Below are 25775 nucleotides of genomic sequence, written 5' to 3'. Positions count from 1 at the left end.
AAATTCTACTTGACACAGTTACAATTTTTGACCCACTTTTTGTGATTATTTCTGAGGTTTGGATTCTGTTACTTGGACTCCTCACTTGAAGTTTTAGAGATTTCAGAGAGTATTTCACAGCCCCCCTTCCCCACTTCCTCACACCACCCAGCAGAACCAAGGCAGGCTGACTTAATTAGACCCATCACACCCATCACAGTGATGATTTATTAGGATCTCTTGCATTAGTTCAGTCAGAGAACTAAGACACATATCAGAGCCCATTGATGGTTAAAGATGTGGCTGAGGGGAGTCCCCATCCACCATATGGAGTGAAACTCGGTCTGCAGGGAGATAAGTTTTCAACCTGGGAAAATCAAGGTTTGGCCAGCCCAGTGTCTCTCTCTCTCTCTCTCTCTCCCACTGTAGCTAGGCTCTGCTGTTTAAAATACAGGCAGCTGGAGGGCAATGCTTCTGCAAACAGCATCTTCTCAGGGACAGCTAGGGATGGGTAATAAATGCTGGCCAGCCAGCCACACCCATGTAGCATGAGTGATTTTTAAAATTTCAAAAGGCCATTTCTGGTCACCCTTATGGGTGAACTTATCAGTAAAAAGCAGGAGAGAAATGGCCTGTGACTGAATGGAAAACAAACTTGGGCAGTTTCATTCAGACAGAGGCCTGGATGCCAGCAGCTGAGAGCCTGGTGACAGTGTGGACTGAGGGACTTTATGTTCCTGGCTACACATTGACAGGGGTAACGGAGGGAGGGGAGGTGTTTGCCCTTTGGGCAGGGAAGGATATCATTTCACGCAGCGCCTCTACATAGCGGGTGGCAGAATAGACTTCCTGGGACCAAGGGGTATGTCAGTGAGTGAGAGTGTGTGTGTGTCTGTGCGTGCGTGCGTGCGTGTGTGTGCGCGTGCATGCGTGTGTGTGTGTGTGTGTACGTGTGTGTGCGCATGTGTGCATGTGCGTGTGTGTGTGTGTATGTGTGTGTATATGTGTGAGTGTCTGTGTCTATGTGTGTGTGTGTGTGAGTGACTGTGTGTGTGTGTGTGTGTGTGTGCGTTTGCGTGAGTGTGCTTGTGTGTGTATATGTGTGAGTGTCTGTGTGTGTGTGTGTGTGTGTGTGTGTGTGTGTGTGAGAGTGACTGTGTGAGTGTGCCTGTGTGTGTGTGTGTGTGTGTGTGTGAGAGTGACTGTGTGAGTGTGCCTGTGTGTGTGTGTGCACGTGTGTGCATGTGCGTGTGCGTGAGTGTGAGTATGTGTGTGTGTCTACGTGTGTGTGTGTGAGTGTGTGTGTGTGTGTGTGAGAGTGTGCATGTGTGCGTTTGCGTGAGTGTGCGTGTGTGTGTGTATATGTGTGAGTGTCCGTGTCTATGTATGTGTGTGTGTGTGTGTCTGTGTGTGTGTGTGTGTGTGTGAGTGACTGTGTGTGTGTGTGTGTGTGAGTGACTGACTATGTGTGTGTGTGTGTGTGTGTGCATGTGTGTGTGTGTGTGTGTGAGTGACTGTGTGTGTGTGTGTGTGTGTGTGTGTGTGTGTGTGTGTGTGTGTGTGTGTGTGTGTGTGACTGTGAGGCCTGAGACTGCAAATGAGGAGGAATCATTGGCTGAAAGGAAGCTCACTTCTGACCCTGACTGTTGTACGAATTCCCCCAGCGCCAGCGTATGGCCTTCAGAAGTGAATGCAATGTTAGTTAGTTGGGACACTCCAGCCTCTTGCCTGGTCTCAGATTCTGGCCCTTCCCTGCTAACCAAGACATAGGCTTATGCCATCTTTCTCACTGGCCTGTTTCAAAAGGCAAAAGAAATTTTACTATTTAGTTCTGCTACTTGGCAAGTTTTAATAGCTATCTTTAATAATTAGTCATTTTTGAGTCATCAATTTATTGCTTTGCCTTTTTTTAAAACAGTGCATTGCTTTCTTTACATCTCAACTTTTATTTTAAAATTTGTGTCTAACATTATTTTTCCTGAAACTTGCTGATTGACCTCTTGAGTGAGAAAGTAAATGAAATATGTTCGCTCACATTAAAAGGTTAAACACCCCAGTATTAAACTGTGTGAAAAGAGGGGAAGAAGGAAGAGGGGGGAAAGGGGTACATAACTTTGGGGCAGCACGGTGGCTCAATGGTTAGCACCGCAGCCTCACAGCACCAGGGACCCAGGTTCGATTCCAGCCTCGGGTAACTGTCTGTGTGGAGTTTGCACATTCTCCCCATGTCTGCGAGGGTTCCCTCCGGGTGCTCCGGTTTCGTCCCACAGTCCAAAGATGTTCAGGTTAGGTGGATTGGCCATGCTAAATTGCTCGTAGAGTTCAAGGGTGCGTGGGTTATCGGGGGATGGGCCTGGGTGGGATACTTCAAGGGGCAGTGTGGACTTGTTGGCCAAAGGGCCTGTTTCCACACTGTAGGGAATCTAAACTAATCACCTATTCCTTAAATTTTGGTTGTTGATGAAATGGATAAAGGTGGTTGAGAACACACTCTGTTTAGCTCTTACAGCGAATTCCTGGGGTTGTTGTGTTCTTCTCGCAATCAGGTTGGTCAAGTGGGATACATTGTCTGTTGCTTCCTTCAGCAACTCACCCAGCTCAGTATGGCAGCCATGTTTTGTGGATTCAGTCAGCTGATCAACAGCAGTAGGGCCAAATTAATCTTAACAACAGCCAGGGTATATTCTATGTGCCTCCTCGACTTGGTGCTACCTGTGACTAAGGTTAAATTTGGAGAAATACTGATTTATCAGTTTTGGCATATTGGTAAAGAGCAGGAGACTTCCTGGGTCTCACTTGACTTGACTTCATGCAGTCAAGAATCAATATTAAAGGCTCTGAGGCCAGACATCTCCTCTTGTGTCTGTGGTCGTGAAAATGAATTTCGATGTTTACATGTTTGTCATTTTCCCAACATTTAGCTTTGAGTGAGGTGTTGTTTGGGGAAACCATGTTCTTTGCAGCTTTGCAATACAGTAGCTCCGTGTTTTCATATACCTGGGCTGCCTTTGACACCTGGGAGACCTCGAGGGCCTGGTGAACCCATGAGCCCTCGAGGGCCTGGGATGATGTTTGGTAATGGACAGTCAGCACTGCCTTTCTGTCCTTTCTCTCCTTTCGGACCATCAAAACCCAGAAACCCTGGAAGACCTGGTAAACCTGAAAAGAAAAGACACCTTTTAAAGTAAATTGATCAAAGGAGCCAGCTGCTAACTCTGTCAAACAATGTGCCTTTCAACCAGAGACAAATATAATTGCAGTAGAAGTGAAAAGTAGGATGAAGCTCTCATTACAATCTCCACCAAGTAAATATAGCTAAGGGAAAGAAAGCATAGCCAATGATTTAAATTTTCAAGTTCTGAGAAAGGATCACCGGGCCGAAAATTTTAACTCCGAATTTTTCTTCAAAGATGCTGCCAGACCTGCTGTGCTTTTCCAGCAACTTCTGCTTTTGATTCAAATTTACGATGTTCTTATAACAAATTAACAATGTCCCTGTTCCTGTCGTATCAGTCAGACTGAAGATTGTAAATTTGAATTGTTAAAAAATGTCAATTATCCTGCCCAGTACATAATGTGAGCATTATTCCTGACAGTTGAGAACTACAAAACAGGAGAACTGCTACATATTAGTCAGTATTTTCTTTGGCAGCCTGTACTGGATGAAAGTGGTGATTGACTCAATAATCTGCCCTTTGGTTCACTGTGAGACTGGCACGTTTAAGGCATGCTATTGTAGCAACTGGTTTCCTTTTACTACTAAAGCTAATATTTATCCCCGGACATCACTTGCAGCTAATGCAGTGTATAACCTGGCTTCAGTTGTTTCCAGAGATAATGGGAACTGCAGATGCTGGAGAATCCAAGATAATAAAATGTGAGGCTGGATGAACACAGTAGGGCCAAGCAGCACCTCAGGAGCACAAAAGCTGACGTTTCGGGCCTAGACCCTTCATCAGAGAGGGGGATGGGGTGAGGGTTCTGGAATAAATAGGGAGAGAGGGCGAAGCGGACCGAAGATGGAGAGAAAAGAAGATAGGTGGAGAGGAGAGTATAGGTGGGGAGGTAGGGAGGGGATAGGTCGGTCCAGGGAAGACGGGCAGGTCAAGGAGGTGGGATGAGGTTAGTAGGTAGATGGGGGTGCGGCTTGGGGTGGGAGGAAGGGATGGGTGAGAGGAAGAACAGGTTAGGGAGGCAGAGACAGGTTGGACTGGTTTTGGGATGCAGTGGGTGGAGGGGAAGAGCTGGGCTGGTTGTGTGGTGCAGTGGGGGGAGGGGACGAACTGGGCTGGTTTAGGGATGCGGTGGGGGAAGGGGAGATTTTGAAACTGGTGAAGTCCACATTGATACCATTAGCTGCAGGGTTCCCAGGCGGAATATGAGTTGCTGTTCCTGCAACCTTCGGGTGGCATCATTGTGGCACTGCAGGAGGCCCATGATGGACATGTCATCTAAAGAATGGGAGGGGGAGTGGAAATGGTTTGCGACTGGGAGGTGCAGTTGTTGCGAACTGAGCGGAGGTGTTCTGCAAAGCGGTCTCCAAGCCTCCGCTTGGTTTCCCCAATGTAGAGGAAGCCACACCGGGTACAGTGGATGCAGTATACCACATTGGCAGATGTGCAGGTGAACCTCTGCTTAATGTGGAATGTCATCTTGGGGCCTGGGATAGGGGTGAGGGAGGAGGTGTGGGGGCAAGTGTAGCATTTCCTGCGGTTGCAGGGGAAGGTGCCGGGTGTGGTGGGGTTGGAGGGCAGTGTGGAGCAAACAAGGGAGTCACGGAGAGAATGGTCTCTTGGGAAAGCAGACAGGGGTGGGGATGGAAAAATGTCTTGGGTGGTGGGGTCGGATTGTAGATGGCGGAAGTGTCGGAGGATGATGCGTTGTATCCGGAGGTTGGTGGGGTGGTGTGTGAGAACGAGGGGGATCCTCTTTGGGCGGCTGTGGCGAGGGCGGGGTGTGTATTTCCCGCAACACATCCCTCACACCCCGCCCCCACCACAACCGCCCAAAGAGGATCCCCCTCGTTCTCACACACCACCCCAACAACCTCCGGATACAACGCATCATCCTCCGACACTTCCGCCATCTACAATCCGACCCCACCACTCAAGACATTTTTCCATCCCCACCCCTGTCTGCTTTCCAGAGAGACCACTCTCTCCGTGACTCCCTTGTTCGCTCCATACTGCCCTCCAACCCCACCACACCCAGCACCTTCCCCTGCAACCGCAGGAAATGCTACACTTGCCCCCACACCTCCTCCCTCACCCCTATCCCAGGCCCCAAGATGACATTCCATATTAAGTAGAGGTTCACCTGCACATCTGCCTATGTGGTATACTGCATCCACTGTACCCGGTGTAGCTTCCTCTACATTGGGGAAACCAAGCGGAGGCTTGGAGACCGCTTTGCAGAACACCTCCGCTCAGTTCGCAACAAACTACTGCACCTCCCAGTCGCAAACCATTTCCACTCCCCCTCCCATTCTTTAGATGACATGTCCATCATGGGCCTCCTGCATTGCCACAATGATGCCACCCGAACGTTGCATGATCAGCAACTCATATTCCGCCTGGGAACCCTGCAGCCTAATGGTATCAATGTGGACTTCACCAGTTTCAAAATCTCCCCTTCCCCAACTGCATCCCTAAACCAGCCCAGTTTGTCCCCTCCCCCCACTGCACCACACAACCAGCCCAGCTCTTCCCCTCCACCCACTGCATCCCAAAACCAGTCCAACCTGTCTCTGCCTCCCTAACCTGTCCTTCCTCTCACCCATCCCTTCCTCCCACCCCAAGCCGCACCCCCATCTACCTACTAACCTCATCCCACCTCCTTGACCTGTCCGTCTGATCTGGACTGACCTATCCCCTCCCTACCTCCCCACCTATACTCTCCTCTCCACCTATCTTCTTTACTCTCCATCTTCAGTCCGCCTCCCCCTCTCTCCCTATTTATTCCAGAACCCTCACCCCATCCCCCTCTCTGATGAAGGGTCTAGGCCCGAAACGTTAGCTTTTGTGCTCCTGAGATGCTGCTGGGCCTGCTGTGTTCATCCAGCCTCACATTTTATTATCTTCAGTTGTTTCCAGATTGGCAGCATGCTATTCTGTGAAAAATTACATGCAATCTATCCAATTAGGTATTGGTACTGTACCCAAGTCATATATATTCTGTTTTATTACATAAAATAAACAAGAACGAAATGCCAACTTTTAGTAACGTTCATACCAAGGAAGGTGAGTTCATGACTTGGTCAAATAGGTTGTGAGCCAACCAGAAGATCCTTCTGCCATTTTCCAGTGGCTGGTGGGAAGATTGAGAGAGATTCCTGGTCCATATTTAATGGAAAGAAATTGGAGCCTCTACCATCACTGTCCGCAGCTCCAGGCTGCAAATTACAGGAAAAAGGAGAATTGTTGGGTGGGTGGTCTGGTTCAGATTGGTGTAAACAGAATGAGATTCAGTCCCTATACAGGCTACAGTGGGCTGAGACCTACCCACTGTCCTGCCCAAGGTAGAGATTGTGGCACTGTGGGTCAGACCTGCCTTCAGGCAAAGAAGGTTTACCCAAAGGTTCCTCAGAAGTTTAGTAATTGATTGAGCCAGACAATGTAGAGTGGGACCCTGTAGATCTAGTGTCAAAAGGCATTTGACTAGGTGTTCCATTAGTGGTTGCCAATGCTGCTGCCTCACCACACCAGGGGCCCCGACTCGATTCCGGCCTCGGGTGACTGTCTATGCGGAGTTTGCACATTTTGCCGCTATCAGTGTGGGTTTCCTCTAGGTTTAGACTGACAGGTCTCTAACCATCCAATCAAATGACCCCAAGGTCAAGAACTTGAAGGATGATGTGCTAACCACAATATCGCAAAGTACCAATTTCCTCATCAAAGGTGGTACTGTTTACCTTTTTACATTGGCATGATCAGTCTGTACTTCAAGCTAAAGATAAAATCACAAATAAAACAAAGAATGAAGAAAATAACTGAGGATGCTGGAGGTCTGAAACAGAAGTAGAAAGTCAAGTCTGGCAGCACCTGTGGGGAGATAGAAGAGTTAATGTTGCAGTCCATGATGGAGGGTCACTGACTTGGTTTTCTCTCCACAGAGTTTCTGCAGCAATTCCTGTTTTGGTCAGAGATAAAGTCTTACCTGGTCCAGTCACACCTGGTCTGCCTTGTTGACCAGGGGGTCCTGGGACTCCCCGTTCACCGATACTGCCTGGTAAGCCTCGTCTACCTATATCTCCTACAAAACAGAGCAACACTTATTAGGAACAATTAATCTCACTTTAGCAGCAAACCTTTATCCCCTTGATACTCTGAACAGAGCATACAGCAATCAGCAAAGCAGCATTCCCTGAAGCGGGAAGCTGGTTATTAAGTGTGAGGTATCTGTAAGGTACGAGTCTAGGTCAGGGTGGGGAACAAATGTCCTCTTGAGACACAAAGACAGTAATTATAGAAGCTGTGTTACTGATACAACTAGTACGGTTAGTATAACCATTAAAAGCAAACAAAACTCAATGGGTTCAATCTTACATTTTGTTGGCTTAGTGTAAGTTGTAATGAGTTTTTTGGAAGGTTCTTCCCAGTGAGATTTTTTGCTGTATTTTAACAAGGCGCCTCATTAACAACCTATTCTGGCTCTCTGCTGTCCTCCCATCCGAGCAGGGCCTGGGCTGGTATCAAAGGCTGTCCGTGACTCACCGTGCCGGGACCTCGCCCCAACCCCACTGCAAGTGAAGGCGAACTCCCTTGTTGTGACTGTGGACTGAAAACAGCCATAACGAGCACCCCCCCACTTTGTGCCAGGGCATGGCAGCAGGAGGTTTATCTCTGGCTGAGGGGCCAGAATACAGAAACACAAGTCGCAGTGTGGAACTGCAGAAACACAGCAGGTCAGGCAGCGTCACAGGAGTAGGAAAGTTGATATTTTGGGTCAGGATGACCCGAAACATTGACTCTGCTACTTGCCTGATGCTGCCTGACCTGCTGTGTTCCTCCAGCTCCACACTGTGACCTTGACTCCAGCATCGACAGCTCTTGCTACCAACAAAAACACAAGGTAAGGTAGGGATGCTGTGGATATCGGGTTAGGCTCAAAATGAATGAGTAATCAAATTGAGCACGTGAGTGGTCACCGTGAGCGAGTGAGCGATCAGAGGGAGTGAAGAGTCTGACAGGGAGTGATGATCCTGGAAGGAGATACCCCTGGGGCAATCCCTGAGCTGGGCATGGTGGGGGGCTGGGGAGGGGGTTTCCCTGAGGACAGCAGCATTGCAATGAGAGTTCCCAGGACAGCCCAAGCGGCAGCATTGAGGGGCAGGAGCATCCCAAGATGTGCCAGGAGGGTTCTTAGAGACTGGCACATGTGGCATGTCAAAGCCTGTGGAGGGGGGTGTGGCTATTGCCCATGGAGAGAGTGTGTTGGTGCCCAGTATCCAACATGAAGGTCTTTTGGAGCAAGTAGTGAGCTGCAAACATCAAGTCCGTGCTCTGATCTTAAGCTTGTTCAGTGTGTTTGATAAGACCAGGAGGTGGGTATCAGTAAGATGCGTTGTGGTGTTAGTAAGCTATTATTCCCCAATATTGACAACTCACTGCTGTCCAGAGAGAAACCCACCTCACTGCTCAGAAAAAGCATAAAAGATGGAATGAGAGCTCCCAACATTGAGATAGTCCTCCCTGGGTTCCCCTCCATTGAAATGAATTATGAATTAGCTTTTGTTGTCACATGAAATCTGCCATAAACCCACATCATTCAGACCTCCATGAGACGGCATTCTAGCTTTTAGTTCTAAAGGAATTGAACTGAGAAATAGGGAGCTACTGCTAAAACTCTGTGAAGCTTTGTTTAAACCAGACTATTTGTGCTGTGTACAGTTCTGCTTGTCCTGTTAGAGGAAGGACAAAGAGTCTCCAGGGATGGTGCAGAGGAGATTGTCAAGGATGAGACTGGAACTGACTTGCGAATGGACCTCTCAAATTTCAAATTTAATGTTGATCTTGCTTTTTTTGCACTTTCTCTGCAGCTGTAACATTGTATTCCTCTTGTTTTCAGTGGCAGATTTGTGGAGAGAATGTGAGCCAGGGAGGAACTGATATATTCGGGAATTGGCTACACATGCAGTGTCTCCCACCCATCCTCCTCCTCTAACCAAAAAAAAGCGTGGAGGGTCGGTAAGGTAAGGCTTTTTTTTATTCTTCTGGAAATCTCGGGTAGGGGGAATGGAAGCTAAGGCAGCTGCATGCTCCTCTTGCAGGATGTGGGAGCTAAGGGTCACTGCTGGTGTCCCCTCTGACTTTACCTGCGAGAAGTGCACCCAACTCCAGCTTCTCAAAAACCGTGTTAGGGAACTGGAGCTGGAACTTCAGATCATTTGGGAGGCTGAGGGGGTGATAGAGAGGAGTTACAGGGAGGTGGTCACACCCAAGGTACAGGAAAAAGGTGACTGTCAGGAAGAGGAAAGGGAATGGGCAGACAGTGCAGGGATCCCCTGTGGCTGTTCCCCTCAATAATAAATAGACCATTCTGGATACTGTTGGGAGGGAGTACCTACCAGGGGAAGGCCATAGCGGACAGGTCTCTGGCACTGAGCCTGGCCCTGTGGCAAAGAAGGGAAGAGGGGAGAATAGGAGAGCGATTGTAATGGGGGATTCAATAGTAAGAGGTACAGACAGGCCGTTCTGTGGACGCAAACAAGACAAGCGGATGGTATCCCCAAGCGGATGGTATGTTGCCTGCCGGGTGCCAGGGTCCGTGATGTTGCGGATCGTGTCTTCAGGATCCTTAAGGGGGAGGGTGAGCAACCAGCCGTCATTGTACACGTCAGTACCAATGACACAGGGAGAAAAGGGACTGAGAATGTGAAAAACAAGTACAGGGAGTTAGGCTGGAAGCTGAAGTCCAGGACGAACAGGGTAATTATCTCTGGATTACTACCAGTGCCACATGATAAGAGGTAAGAAATAGGGAGACAGTGCAGCTAAACATGTAGCTACGGGGCTGGTGTAGGAGGGAGGGCTTCCATTATGTGGATAATTGGAGCACATTCTGGGGAAGGTGGGACCTGTACAGTAAGGATGGGTTGCACCTGAACTGGAAGGGCACAAATACCCTGGGTGGGAGGTTTGCTCGAGATAAAGGGATGGTTTAAACTAGATTGACAGGGGGTGGGGAACCGGATTTATAATTCAGGGGATGAGGTATTCAGCCTTCCAACAGACATCACAGGGAGTGAGTGCGGTCGATGGAGCATAATTGTGGAGGTAGGGTTGGTTTGAAGTGTACATACTTCAATGCTAGAAGTATCAGAAATAAGGCAGATGAACTTAGAGCATGGGTCAGTACTTGGAACTATGATGTTGTGGCCATTACAGAAACTTGGATAACTCAGGGACAGGAATGGTTGTTGGAAGTTCCAGGATTTAGATGCTTTAAAAGAAATAGGGAGGGTGGTAAAAGAGGCAGCGGAGCGGCATTGCTAGTCAGGGTGCGCATAGCAGCAACTGAAAGGCAGTTCGAGAATGATATGTCGACAGAGTCACTTTGGGTTGAGGTCAGGAACACGAAAGGAGCAGTCACTGTGTTAGGGTTTTTTTTCCAGACCCCCCAATAGTTGCAGAGAAGTGGAGGAGCAGATTGGGAGGCAGATACTGGAGAGGTGCAGAAGTCACAGGGTTGTAGTCATGGGTGACTTCAACTTTTCAAGTATTGATTGAAAACTTTTTAAGTTGTTATAGTTTAGACGGAGCGGATTTTGTCCAGTGCATTCAGGAAGGATTCCTGACACGGTATGTAAATAGACCAACACGAGGAGAGGCCACTTTGGATTTGGTGCTTGGCAATGAACCGGGCCAAATGTTAGACCTGTTGGTAGGAGAGCATTTTGGTGGTAGCGATCATAACTCTGTAACTTTTACAATAGTCATGGAAAAGGATAGGTACATACAGCAGGGTAAAGCTTATAATTGGGGGAAGGGTAATTATAATTCTGTTAGGCAAGAACTGGGTAACATAAAATGGGAACAGATGCTGTCAGGGAAGAACACTATTGAAATGTGGAGATTGTTTAAGGAATGCATACTGTTTGTCCCTAGCAGGCAGGGAAGATGTGGTCGAGTGTGGGAGTCTTGGTTATCAAGAGAGGTCGAACAACTGGTTAAGAGTAAGAAGGAAGCTTATGTAAGGTTTAGGAAACAAGGATCAGATAAGGCTCTAGAGGGATACAAGTTATCCAGGCAGTTGCTGAAGAAAGGGCTTAGGACAGATATAAGGGGGCATGAGAAAACCTCGGCTGGTAGGATCAAGGAAAACCGCAGAGTGCAGTGGAGGCCAGGGCGTTGGATGCCTTCAAGGCAGAGATCGACAAATTCTTGATCTCAAAAGGAATCGAGGGCTATGGGGAGAGTGCAGGGAAGTGGTGTTGAAATGCCCATCAGCCATGATTTAAATGGTGGAGTGGACTTGATGGGCTGAATGGCCTTACTTCCACTCCTATGTCTTATGGTCTTAAAACTCCAAGGCTTTTTAAACGTACGTGAGGAATAAGAGAATGACCAGAGAAAGGGTAGGGCTGATCAAGGATTGTAAAGGGAATTTGTGCACGGAGCCTGAAGAGATAGGAGAAGTCCTTAATGTATACTTTTCTTTGGTATTCACATCCGAGAGGGGCCTAGTTGTAGAGAAGGACAATGTGAAACAGGCTGGTAGGCTAGAGGAGGTGGATGTTAGTAAGGAAGATGTACGAGGCATTTTGAGGAACTTGAAGATAGGTAAGTCCCCCGGGCCTGATGGGATTTATCCAAGGATTCTATGGGAAGCGAGGGAAGAGATCGCAGGGCCTTTGGTGATGATCTTTTCATCCTCACTGTCCACGGGTATAGTGCCAGAAGATTGGAGAGAGGCAAACGTCATTCCCTTGTTCAAAAAATGTGAATAAGGATAACCACGGAAATTACAGGCTAGTAAGTCTTACGTCAGTGGTGGGGAAATTATTGGAAAGGGCTCTGAGAGATAGGATTTATGACCACTTGGAAAGGCACAGTTTGATTTGTGATAGTCAGCATGGATTTGTGAGGGGTAGATCATGCCTCACAAACCTAACTGAATTCTTTGAAGAGGTGACCAAACACATGCATGAAGGTGGGGCAGTGGGTGTGGTATACATGGATTTAAGTGAGGTGTTTGGCACATGCGGAAGGTAAGGAGGCATGGGATGGGGGAAATGTGGCAGATTGGATTCATAATTGGCTGACCCTTAGAAGACAGAGGGTGGTAGTGGATGGAAAATATTCAACATGGTGCTCAGTTACGAGTGGTGTACCACAAGGATCTGTCCTGGGTCCTCTTCTATTTGTGACTTGCGTAAATGATTTGGTTGAACTAGTGGAAGGGCGGATTAGTAAATTCGCGGATGATACGAAGATGGGTCGCGTTGTGGATTGTGCGGAGGACTGTTCTATGTTACAAAGGGACATTGATAGGTTGCAGAGCTGGGCTGAGAAGTGGCAGATGGAGTTCAACCCTGAAAAGTGTGAGGTGATTCATCTTGGAAGGACAAACTTGAAAGCAGAATACAGGGTTAATGAAAAGATTCTTGGCTGTGTGGAGGAGCAAAGGGATCTTGGGGCTCATGTCCACAGTTCCCTGAAAGCTGCCACCCAGGTGGATAGAGTTGCTAAGAAGGCATATGGTGTGTTAGCTTTCGTTAATAGAGGGATTGAGTTCAAGAGCCGTGAAGCTATGCTCCAGCTATACAAAAGCCTGGTTCAGCCACATCTAGAGCATTGCGTCCTGTTCTGGTCGTCTCATTACAGGAAAGATGTGGAAACATTGGAAAAGGAGCAGAGGAGATTTACCAGGATGTTGCCTAGAATGGAGGGAACGTCTTATGAGGAAAGGTTGAGAGAGCGAGGGCTTTTCTCTTTAGAACAACAAAGGATGAGAGGTGACTTGAAAGAGTGTACAGAGTGATCAGAGGTATAGATAGAGTGGACAGCCAGAGACTTTCCTAGGGTGGAGGTAGCTATTACGAGGGGGCATAGTTTTCAAGTGAGTGGAGGTAGATACAGGAGAGACTCAGAGGTAGGTTCTTTACTCGGAGTGGTCGGGGCGTGGAATGCATTGCCGGAGAGGGTAGTGGAGTCAGCCTCATTAGGGGCATTTAAGCGGCTACTAGATCGGTATATGGATGATAGTATAAGGTAGAGATGGAGGTTTGATAGACCTTAGGTTTAGAGTAAAAGTTCAGCACAACATTGTGGGCTGAAGGTCCTGTACTGTGCTGTACTGTTCTATGTTCTATGTTGTATGTTCTATTCCTCACTCTGTTCTATTCCCCTAAGGCACTTGATATGGTATGATCTGCCCGTACAGCATGCGAAACAAAACTATTCACTATACCTAGGTACATGTGACAATAATAAATCAAATCAAATCAAATCAATCAAAAAAAAACTATTTCTCATGGAAGATTGCGAATTTGTGGAACTCACTGTGCCAGAGTGCAGTGGAGGCAGAATCCATCACCAGCTTCAATACAAAAATCAATATATTTCTGATGAAAAACAGGATAAAGGGCTGTGGGAAGCAGGCAGGAGGGTGGAGTTGAGACCAGGCTAAGATTAGCCAGGATCATGCTAAATGGCGGTGTGGGCTCAGAGGACTGAATTGCCCACTCCCACTCCTAATCCCCACGTTCCTATGTTCACCTTCTTTGCCATGACAGTGCTTGACCTGTTGCACAACTACATTTTTGGACAATGGCATTGTATCACATTCCCAGGATGCCCCAACAGTGACAAATACTGCCAGCTACGACAAGTGGAAGGCTAGCATCAACAAGTGTTTGTCATAGGGGCATGGTCAGTAGGTCATGAGGGAAGTTTGGGATGAGAGAACAATAAAACTCACTGGGCCTCAGAGAGAGAACCCCTTCATGGAATGTGATAAAAGTTACACAGCCGATTTCTGGCAAGACTGAAACTCTCCTTCAAGCTCCACAATAAACGCAGAGAATGCTGGAGAAACTCAGTCGGTCTGGCAGCATTTGTGGAGAGAGAAACAGAGTTAACATTTCGAATCCTGTGGCTCTTCTTCAGAACTGCCAGACCTGCAGAGTTTCTCCAGCATTCTCTGTAGTTTCAGATTTCCAGCATCTGCACTATCAATTCCTTTAACTTCTACAGTTGAGCTCAGCTTACTCAGTGTAGGCTCAGTACTGAGTTGGAGATCTTCCTGATCTACATACCTTAGACATGCACTTAAGGTGAACCCAAAGAAATATTAATATAATTATTGCATTTTGTTTTAGTTTGTTCATGGAATTGATCATCTTTCATTTTGAAATTCAATATTTGGAACCATTTGCTGAACCATCTCATGGATTCAAGCTGGTGCAGCTTGCTCTCCATCCTTGCTCTCCCAGCTCTCACTCACTTTGAGCCCAATTGGATGCTCACACATTCTCTGCCTTGCCTCTTGGCACTTCAATCCTTATTCAGAACCTACAAGCTCTCAGAGTGTCTGCCTTGCCTTGCCTTTTGGTGCAGACTCAAAGCCTGGTTGTCTGTGGTGGTCACTTAAGAGGATGGCCATGTGCATGGCACAGTGTTACATCAATGCCATGCATGCAGATTATGCCAGCAATTTACACAGCAAACACATGGCTTCTGCTTCAAACAAATGGCCATCTCTCTCAGGCTTGGTAAAGTCAAGCCAAAACGGACAGTTGTCAGCAAGGGTGCCAGCACAATGTACAAGGGACAACATCTCATTCCAGGGGTTTGGACATGGTCAGTTGGCTGGCTCGGGTTGGTTGGAGTCAGGGGCTCCACATCAGTGTACTGAGGTCAGAGTGTGTCACATTGTGCAGATCACGGCATGGTGAGACATTGGAGAAATGAAAGACAGCACAAGGTTGAAGAGCTGGGTGGACAGCTGCAGTTGTTTGAGGAGGAACAGGAGAGCAATGTGCAGGAGAAACATCACCTTCACCTTGAGGGGACAGCTCAGTGCTGGCAATACAAGCCAGAGAGCACTGAACTGGCACCCAGTTCCAATGGATATGAGCTGACTAAAGTGATCATCTATTGTCTGGAATTGTGTTTCTGTTTGAAAAACAAGCAGTTTGTTTGCTCCCACAAGGAAATGCTGCTGTTCATTTTATCTGTTGTTCAGTAAAAGTTAATATTTTCATCTGTTTGAAGTGTTTCTGGCAGTGATGTTTCCATAACGAACAGTGACAAATGTTATGTTGCACATTAAGTAATAAGTAGGGCACACTTCAACAGAATTCTAACAACGGGATAGTGCTAAAGATGGAGATCCTGTTTAGCTGCATTCTTACAGCTCTAGTTCCAAATACAATTGACCAGATGGTTGGTATAAGGTGGCAATTCATTGGAATTAGAAGGGCACACTTGACAATGAGGAGTCACCAGTGACACTGATGTGTCCTCAGAAGCGGATCTTTTCTATGTACCTCCCACCACGTGTACAGTGAGGGCTTACTCCTGGCCAGCAGTGATTGACCTGGCAAACAGCTGGGCTAAAAGTGGCAGAAATCCCTGAAAGTCTCAGCAATGTCAAATACTTCTGGCCACTGGAGAATGGACCAAAGAGACAACATGGTTCATACATAACAAAATGAGCAGTGGAGAATTGTAAGAAAAACTTAGACACAAATCCCAAGCAGACCTCCCTGAAATTGACTCCGAGCAGAATTTTGGTAAAATTGAGCCCTACATTGCATCAGAGTTTTACTTTTATCATTTTTCCATATCTATTTTGAAATATGACCACCTTGGATGGAACTCCTTTATCAGAACTGGCCATCTTTCAATTGACTGGAAGATGGCGATGCAAAGTATGCCTTTTCTGGAGTTCCAGACAATGAACTTTGAAATATTATATGGGTGTATAGGTAACAACCAGATTCTATAACACAATTAACCATGAAAAAAGTGTTTTACTGTACACCAGCAGCACAATGAGAACGCATTTCTTTTTGGTTGAAGTATTTTTACCATTTTTACTGATGTGGGCATTGCCAGCTGGGCCCAAGTTTATTTGCCATTCCTAACTTCCTTTGAGAAGTGGCAGTGAGCCAGCCCTTAATGAACTGCTGCGGACAGTCCATATATTATAGGTACACCCCCAGTGCTGTTAGGGAGGGAATAGTGACTGGTATAACCTGGAGAAGCGGCAGAAGAAAATTCGGCAGAAAACCATTCCACCAGAATCCAACTCCTTGCTGTCACTTTACGATTTAACTCCAGATGTACATACAATGTAGGTGAGTCTGTAATAATTAGGAAACAGATTATAGAATGATATTATGGAATATCATTCATGCTGTAGCACCCCAGCAATGCTAGGCATCTTGGAACTTGTGCTGCTAGGGGCTAGAGAAGGTGTAGAAGTTAAAATATAAACATTTACTTTGACTAATGCAACGGCTTATAGTCACTCAAAATTAAGAACAACTGTGGACTAAGCAATTGGAACAATCAACTTGGTGTTTGCAAACCTTTCTGAGAGTCACAGGATGTTAGCGGAGGTCCTGGGGGTCCAGCAGGTCCTGGGTCACCTCTGTTACCCTGAAAGAAACAAAGCAGCCAGGTTTCCCTTCATCTCACATTAACCTCATTATTCTGTCTACAGCCTTCCCTCCTATATATGGCTCAACTCCCAAGCACTCCAAACATTTTCACAAAGTCACAGCATGAATTACATCAAAGGAATGACATGCTTTCTCTGTAAAGTTCATCCAGAAAAATCAAAACTGACATTGCACTGAAATGTTTACTCTAATATTTTCAAATTCCAGTAGCCTGGTTTTATAAGAAACTTGTTATTCATTGAACATAGAACATAGAACACAGAACATAGAACATTACAGCACAGTACAGGCCCTTTGGCCCTCGATGTTGTGCCGACCTGTCATGCCGATCTCAAGCCCATCTAACCTACACTATTCCATGTACGTCCATATGCTCATCCAATGACGACTTAAATGTACCTAAAGTTGGCAAATCTACTACCGTTGCAGGCAAAGCGTTCCATTCCCTTACTACTCTCTGAGTAAAGAAACTACCTCTGACATCTGTCCTATATCTTTCACCCCTCAATTTAAAACTCTGCCCCCTTGTGCTCGCCGTCACCATCCTAGGAAAAAGGCTCTCCCTATCCACCCTATCTAACCCTCTGATTATTTTATATGTTTCAATTAAGTCACCTCTCAACCTTCTTCTCTCGAATGAAAACAGCCTCAAGTCCCTCAGCCTTTCCTCGTAAGACCTTCCCTCCATACCAGGCAACATCCTAGTAAATCTCCTCTGCACCATTTCCAAAGCTTCCACATCCTTCTTATAATGCGGTGACCAGAACTGTACACAATACTCCAAGTGCGGCCGCACCAGAGTTTTGTACAGCTTCACCATAGCCTCTTGGTTCCGGAACTCGATCCCTCTATTAATAAAAGCTAAAACACTGTATGCCTTCTTAACAGCCCTGTCAACCTGGGTGGCAACTTTCAATGATCCGTATACATGGACACCGAGATCTCTCTGCTCATCTACACTGCTAAGGATCTTACCATTAGCCCAGTATTCAAGTTGGCGAAGAGAAACATTCTCAAATTTTGTACATTTTTTGTCAGCACTAATCAACCACAAACACATATTAAGCAAATTGTTTCTGTATTGTTTCAGCAACACATCTGAAAAACTATCTATGGCCCTAAACCATCTATGACACTCTCAGAATATTGTGCAAATCTGCACGTATGCCTCTGAATGAGATTATCAATGGTGCACAGCACTTTGACCTATCCTTCATCTGCCTCAGGTCATTGAATTTGGGACCTGTATAGGATGCAATTGTGCCATTACTTTAACTGGATCCAAACTCAAATGTGAAATGTCAAAACACTCACCTGCAGTAAGAAACAGTCCCTGGAAAACTGTCCTTCGAAATAATGTTATAGAGTACTTAAATCCTTTACTAAACTGTTGCTGGTTATTAATCTTTGGGATTCCAATATATCACTTCCAATGGTTAATGCAGTAGAGAAATATATTTATTTTATAGAAATGATTATCAGTTTAATAAAGATTGAACATGCACAATTGAAATGTAAAATTATTTATCTGATTTATTTGAATTAGCTAATCTGATGGAGGTATTTGTTAATCATGGTGATTATTTGACTTAATACCTTTGTCCCTGGAGAGCCATCAGTACCAGGCCAACCCCTGGGCCCATGTTGTCCCTAAAATTGATAAGATGAAATATAGTGGTTATGACAGTGAAAGGAAAGCAATCCTTACATTTTAAAACAAAAGAAAGGTTAGTTTAGATGAAGATGATGATCACTTTATCACTGAATTACTGAAGCAAAGCTTATTGGAGTCCATGAGAATCTGATGGTGTGCATAGTTACAGAGCATGACTGGACCAGTTCTTCCCAATATGACAATAAGATGTTACCCCACAACAGTTGGGGCTTGAAGCCGCAATCATGTTGGAACAGTTGGTAGTGGTTGCTAGGTAACTATCAGTAAATGTGATACATAGCTGGAAAATTGACGTTGACAAAGGTCGAAATGGTCAGTACTTAGTTGTGTAGTTGTGTTGTTTAAAAGACAAAAAGATTTCCCTTCACCTCGCCCGCTCCATGGTCACTGTCTCAAGATGAAGAGAGTGACTTCAGCGTCAGCACTCTCTTCGGCTCCAACTTGAGCTTCCAATATTATTCTCTCCCTCAGAAAATGTACCTCCTTTAGTCTTATCTGTTGTATTGCCTCAGTCCAACTTCTGAGGAAATTTCACCCATATAATTGTCATCTCCTAACTTGACCATTCCACTATTCTTCCAGTTAGCCTCCTATTCATCACCCTGCATAAACTTCATCCCAGACTCTGCTCATTTGCCACGCTGTTTCCAAAGTTATCCACTGACCCTGATCAAGTTGGTACACATTGACCCCTGAGTTCATATCTGATTCTTAAAATTCTCTTTTTTTGTGTTTAAATTCCTTTGCATCCTCACACCTCCCTCTCCCTATAGTGGACTACACTACCCTCTCCCAGGGTTTCTTCAGGTAGGTATTGTGGAAGGGTGAGGTATCACCCTTGGGCGGCTGGGGCAAGGTGGGTGTGATAACATCCCATAGTACAGAGTACTGATGCCTCCCATCTTTCCTTCCCATCTTTATTCCAATATGCCTTCAGAAATGGTCTAGCTGCTGCTGCTCGATACTAGCCATATTTAATAATGGACAGCATATTATCAGGGCCCATCGAGTAATGGTGGGCAGCCTGTCAACTCTGCTACCCGCCCACTCGCAGGATTGTGAAAGCAGAATTGGAGGTTGCTGGGAAAATGGCGAACCAGCCACTCAATCATTTCACTTGCCCCCAAACTGAAACCCCCTGGTCCAGGCCACATACTGTCCAGCCCCTTAGATTAACACTCACTTTTGTCCAATTATACTCTTGAATGTGGCATTTGTTTCTAGAATACAAGCATTTTATAAATATAAATTCCTGTTGTCAAATCACATATTTTTCACATTACAATCTCTTATGTTTATATTATGTTAATATTGTTTTGTTTATTTTTGCCTGAAACATGAGCATGAAAATATATTGGAAACTTAAGTTGCATCAATTTCACTTCATACTTCTTGGACAAATTTTTCTTTGTTCATTCACAGCATGTGGGCATCACTGGCTAGACCGGATTTTATCACCCATCCCTAATTGCCCAGAGGGTAGTTAAGAGTCAATGACGTTGCTGTGGCTCTAGAGTCACACGTCGTCCATACCAGGTAGGGATGGCAGTTTCCTTCCCTAAAGGACATTAGTGACCCTGATGCGTTTTTCCCAACAATCGGCAATGGATTCACAGTCATCATGAAATGGTAGGATTTGAACCTGGGTCTTCAGAACATTAGAGATAATAAAATGTGAGGCTGGATGAACACTGCAGGCCCAGCAGTATCTCAGGAGCACAAAAGCTGACTTTTCGGGCCTAGACCCTTCATCAGACCTCAAGTCTTGAGGTCTGATGAAGGGTCTAGGCCCAAAAAGTCAGCTTTTGTGCTCCTGAGATACTGCTGGGCCTGCAGTGTTCATCCAGCCTCACATTTTATTATCTTGGATTCTCCAGCATCTCCAGTTTCCATTATTACATCTTCAGAACATTAACTGGGTCTCTGGATTAATAGTCTAGTGATAATACTACTAGGCTATCTCCTCAATGTAATTCTTGAATATTTTGACCGTCTTTAGTTGCTTCAATAGTTTCCAGATTTAGTGTGTGGTGGAAATGAAGGTGCTGTTGGGGTCCCCCTGCACCAATGGAACAATACAAATATCATAATGTATAGCTATTGGAATTCGACTCATTCTTGTAAACCAGCAGATAGAGGTATCCAATATCAAATGGATAGAAATCAGACTTTTCGGTATGGTTGTGCAGTACTGGTTGTCGAAATGCCATTCGTAACCCAGACATTTCCTGAGTCTCTGGATTAACAGTCCACTGTTAATATCACTGGACCATTGCTTCCCCAATTGGAATATGCATCTAAAAACACCAACACTTAGTGGTTTCAGGCATCTTTTATCGTGAATCAAATGTACGTGAAATGATATAAAATATATTTATTTTAAACCTTTCTTCCTGGAGCACCTGCAAAGCCGTCGTTCCCAGGATCACCCTTGAAAAGAAATAGATCATCATAAGCATTAAGGATAATAACCAATCCATCTCAAATTTTACTTCTGAATTGAAAATATTATCAATTTTTAGCGGTAATCCTAAAGTAAGTAAGGTCAGTATTGGATATTAAACACTTTTAGGCTGAGTTCAGATTAAATGGAATAGAAATGTTTCTTAGCTCCTAAAAAAATCTTAATCCCAAAATGTTAAATTCAAACTCTTCAGCATGAAATTTTCCCTTTCTATAGAAGTAATTCATACATCAGATTGCTAACGTACACTATTGGCAATTTAAGACTGCAGGCTGACTGCCACTAAAAACACATGGATCACTGACTTAAGAGCCATAGAGTCATATAGCGCAAAAAAGGCCCTTCAGCCCATCAAATCTGCACCAACAATAACTACCACTAAAGGCACACTAGTCCCAATTTTCTACTATTGTCCCATACCTTATAACCAGATACACCCGACTTTTATTGAGGTTAAGAGGATTGGGCTATGAACAGGTTGCATAGACAAGGCTGTACTCTCTTGAGAAGTCAAGATGAAAAGGATTATCTAATGGAGGTCTTTAATATGATTACAGAATTTATTGGCGTACTGGGGCCTCCAGCAATAGGTGGTGAGAGTGAGGGAGGACCCTAATCAGGGAAGCATGAGCAGTCAGGCAGACAATCTTTGGATGGAAGGGCATCTTTTTTCAGAAAGCGACCTCAGAAAGGGTGGCTGAGACAGACAAAGGGTTTTCTCAACGAAACGTGAAAAATCGGCTTAATTCCATGTAAATATTTGGCTTTCCTAGTTAAGCTTTATTGTTTCTTCATGTTCGTTAAGATCTAATTCAGTAGAATAAGAAATCGCTGCTTCATGATCTCTGGGTCATCCTATATGTTTAAATCACACGTTACATTTCTGGAGTAGTTGGCAGGGAACTCCACAGCACAGGTATCAAGTCAGGCAGTGAACTCCACAGCACGGGTATCAAGTCAGGCAGAGAACTCCACAGCACGGGTATCAAGTCAGGCAGGGAACTCCACAGCACGGGTATCAAGTCAGGCAGAGAACTCCACAGCATGTGTATCAAGTCAGGCAGGGAACTCCACAGCACGGGTATCAAGTCAGGCAGAGAACTCCACAGCACGGGTATCAAGTCAGGCAGGGAACTCCACAGCACGGGTATCAAGTCAGGGAGGGCAGATGAGGAACAAAGACCCCTGGCTGAGATGGAGTGGGTGGTGGAGAAGTTACAACTGATGATGTACACAAAGGAGGCCAAAGCAGGCATGATATTGTTGAAGGTTCAGGCATCAGCAGAGGAAATTGGATCTTTTAGCCAAACCCCTGGCAGGGGCTCCTTCATAAATGTTCTCAGGACGCGACAGAGGAAGGAAACATTATTCAAGTTGGATATTCCATGAGCTGATGAGTGGGAAGCTGGACAGATTCAGTACCAGAAACACCAAATGCTCTGGTGATTGAAAACTGGATTGAGCATGCACAGCTGGGCATGGCATGTACGCACCTCAATGTGAATGAGCAGGTGGTGGAACATCTGAGCGAGGAGGACCATCATTAATACTGAGAAGGGGTATGGATATTTAGAGGGTGGATGGTGGATTTTTGAGGCAATGAGAAGGGGGTTTTGGGGACAGCAGCAGCCTTACAGCTGATGTTTCATGAAAAGAAGCAAGCCAGAGAGAGAATCTGGTCTCCAAATCCCTGGAGGTGGTGGAGTTGTTTGAGATTCTTGCTGCCCATGTGACTGAGAGTGGGGGCTGTAGGGCGTTGAACAATCTGACCATAGCACCATGGTACAGGGAGCCATTCCAGAGGCAGGGGAAAGGAAGGGAAAAGTATTTGTAATCGGAGATAGTATAGTCAGGGGAACAGACTCTACTCTGTGGCCAGAAAAGACAGTCCCAAAGACTGTGCTGCCTACATGGTGCCCTGGTTTGTACACCTCTTATGCTGTGTAACATGTATGCCTCACTCTCAGCACCCTATGATCTGCATGTCCTTGATCTGCCTCTAATGCTCACAAAACAAAGCTTTTCAGTTTTCCTCAGTGTATGTGACTACAACAAACCAAATCAAATTCAGGATATCTCATCTGGACTTCAGAGGAACTTGGAGTGGGACAGGAAAGATCCAGTTCTCGTGGTCCATGTTGATACCAATGATGTAAGTAGAAAGATCTTCTGCCCGGCTCTATGAGCAGCCAGGAGCTAAATTAGAAAGCAGACCAAAAAGGTAGTAATATCTGGAGTACTACCTGAGCCAGAAGTAATTGGCACAAGGTCAACAAGTTTAAAGAGGTAGACATGTGGTTCAATGATTGGTTTGGGAGAACCCGGTTTGAATTCATGGGACATTGGCAGTAGTGCAGGGGAAGGAGGTAACTGTTCTAATAGGACAGACTCCACCTGAATCATACTATGATCAGAATCCTGGCGAATCACATAACTAGGACTGTGCTTACAGCTTTAAACTTAAAAGTGGGTGGGGCTGAGTTAAATAGTATGGAAAATTATCAGAAAAAGAAATAGTGGGGAGGGCTCAACTGAGGTTAGTAAATTTGGAGTTTAGATGGATGAGGGGGGATCTGATTGAAACTTACAGAAAACTGAGAGGCCTGGATAGAGTGGACATGGAGAAGATGTTTCCACTCATAGGAGAGACTAGGATCCGAGGGCAGATAATCAGCGTGAAGGGATAACCCTTCAGAACTGAGATGGGGAGGAATTCCTTCAGTCAGAGGGTGGTGAATCTGTAGAACTCATTGCCACAGAAGACTTTGGCGGCCAAGTCTCCGAGTGTATTTAAGACAGTGATAGGTAGATTCTTGATTAGTAAGGGGATCAAAGGTTATGGGGAGAAGGCAGAAGAATGGGTTTGAGAAACACATCAGCGATGATCGATTGGTGGAGCAATCTCAATGGGCCGCATATTATAATGCCATTCCTATATCTTATGTTCAAGTTAGTAACTGTCTCCAACGCTCACCATCAGGCTTTGCTGCATTGTGTTGTAGAATGGAGTAGCCATTTTTGTCGATTTACTCATGGGCTATGGGCATCGCTGGCTGGGCCAGCATTTATTGCCCATCCCGAGATGTCCTTGAGAAGTCATCCTTATCCTTCTAGATGGAAGTGATTATAAGTTTGGAATGTGCTGTCAAGGATCTTTGGTGAATTTCTGCAGTGCAGCTTGTACATAACACATACTGCTGCTGCTGCTGAGCATTGGTGTTAGAGGGAGCGGATGCTTGTGGGTGTGGTGCCAATCAAGCGGCTGCTTTGTCCTGGATGGTGTCAAGCTTCTTGAGTGTCGTTGGGGCTGCACTCATTCAGGCAGGTGTGGAGTTCTCCATCACACTCCTGACTTGTGCTTTGCAGATGGAAATCTGGCTTTGGGGAGTCAGGAAGTGAGTTACTCTCTGTAAAATTCCTAGCCTCTGACCTGCTCTTATAGCTACTGTAGTTAAATAATGGGGCTAGTTGAGTTTCTGTTCAATGGTAATCCCATGGATGTTGACAGCAGGGGATTCAGTGATGGTAACACCAAAGAATGTCAAGGGGTGGTGGTTAAATTGTCTTTTATTGGAGACGGTCATAGCTTGGTATTTGTCTGGCATGAATGTTGCTTTCCATTTGTCAGCCCAAGCCTGGATGTTGTCCAGATCTTATTGCATTTGAACAAGGACTGCTTCAGTATCTAAGGAGTAACAAATGGTGCTGAACATTGTGTAATCATCAGAGTTTGGTGGTTGATGTAGAGATGAGGAATTCTCACCATGGTGTTGCGGAACCTGTAGTATTGGTGTCAGATGGCTCTGGTAAAGTGGCATTGGATAAGCTAGAACAATGTAGCAGTGACCTGTGTGCTGTGAATCCAGGGGGTGCATCCAGTGTAGGAATGTGCTTTCCTGGGTAGCATTTGCGGGGTTTGGGGTGGGGGTGGGGGTGTGGTGGTTGCTGCAGGAAGCAGCATTGTGCACTGCCAATGATAGGATTCCAAGAGACCTGACCAAGCCAGGCACCAACATCACATGATTCTCCAAGGATCCCTTGGAAAGTACCAGGACAGAAATGCTGGATATCTCCTGGAATTGGTTAGGGTTAGGGTTGATAAACTATTCCCCAGTTGAAAACTTGAGAATGAGGTTGAAACCAAGAAGTACTTCTTCACACTGTTGGTAGGTCAGTTGAAAAATTCTGAATTAAGGCTCTGAGAATGTTGTTAGGTTAGGGTATTGAAGGGTCACAAAACCCAGGTTAATGGGTGGAGTTAAATTACAGATGAGACTTGATCCAACTGAATGCCAGAGCCAGTTCAATGGCCTATTCCTGATCCTATGTTACTTGTTTATGCATGACCTGCTTGGACACTTTTTTCTTGGCATGGCTCATGCAGTCAGTCATTATTTGGAACTTTTCATGAAAATTTTCCAGAAATGTTGAAACACTGTGCGTTCTCCTTTCCCATCAATACTGTCGAAACACTTTGCCATTTAATTTGGACATAGTGACGGTTAGTTAGTTCGGTTGGCTGGATTGTGATGCAGAATGATGCCAACAGTGTGGGTACGGTTCCCACACTAGCTAAGGTTACCATTGAGGACTCTGCTTCTCAACCTCTCCCTTGCCCAAGGTGACCCTCAGGTTAAACCACCACCAGTCATCTCTGATGGGAGCGTGAGACAAGGGTGACTTTATTTATTTTAACCTCTATGTATTTTCTACAGGAAAGAGTTCTGTAATAGAAAGGAAGTATTTGTACATTTCTCCTTACCCGATTGCCAGGAAAACCAATAACGCCCTTTTCACCCTTTTCACCAGGAGCTGTGGGGTAAGCCTAAATGTGAATAAAGAGAAAATAAATTAGATTTCATCTGGGTTTTAATTATTTAATTAAATGTACTATATAATACATTTATCAGGAAATACAGTTTAAAATTAAAAGCTTTACATTCTACAGACTGAAACAAGAGTTATAATTATAAGTAAACTTGAATAATAAGAATAGAGCTCTTATCTCATCACTCTTTTCTTCTAGT

At 45.4% G+C, this 25775-nt stretch overlaps 1 protein-coding gene across 1 annotated transcript in view; it reads right to left on the bottom strand.

Moving 5' to 3' along the window:
- The window catches only part of LOC125457461 (collagen alpha-6(IV) chain-like), a 251677-nt gene that overhangs the window by 112456 nt on the left and 113446 nt on the right, over positions 1-25775 (bottom strand). The window contains exons 15-20 of the mRNA XM_059650850.1: positions 25511-25573; positions 20670-20714; positions 18206-18259; positions 16517-16586; positions 7135-7230; positions 2977-3138 (exon numbers count right to left, since the gene is read on the bottom strand). Coding sequence (XP_059506833.1) covers positions 2977-3138; positions 7135-7230; positions 16517-16586; positions 18206-18259; positions 20670-20714; positions 25511-25573 — 490 coding nt within the window. The remainder of the gene's footprint in view (positions 1-2976; positions 3139-7134; positions 7231-16516; positions 16587-18205; positions 18260-20669; positions 20715-25510; positions 25574-25775) is intronic.

The sequence above is a fragment of the Stegostoma tigrinum genome, chromosome 14 (assembly GCF_030684315.1).
Source record: "Stegostoma tigrinum isolate sSteTig4 chromosome 14, sSteTig4.hap1, whole genome shotgun sequence".
Classification (NCBI taxonomy): Eukaryota; Metazoa; Chordata; class Chondrichthyes; order Orectolobiformes; family Stegostomatidae; genus Stegostoma; species Stegostoma tigrinum.
Note: the sequence above shows the minus strand (reverse complement) of the source record. Positions and strands in the feature narration are given on the sequence as shown.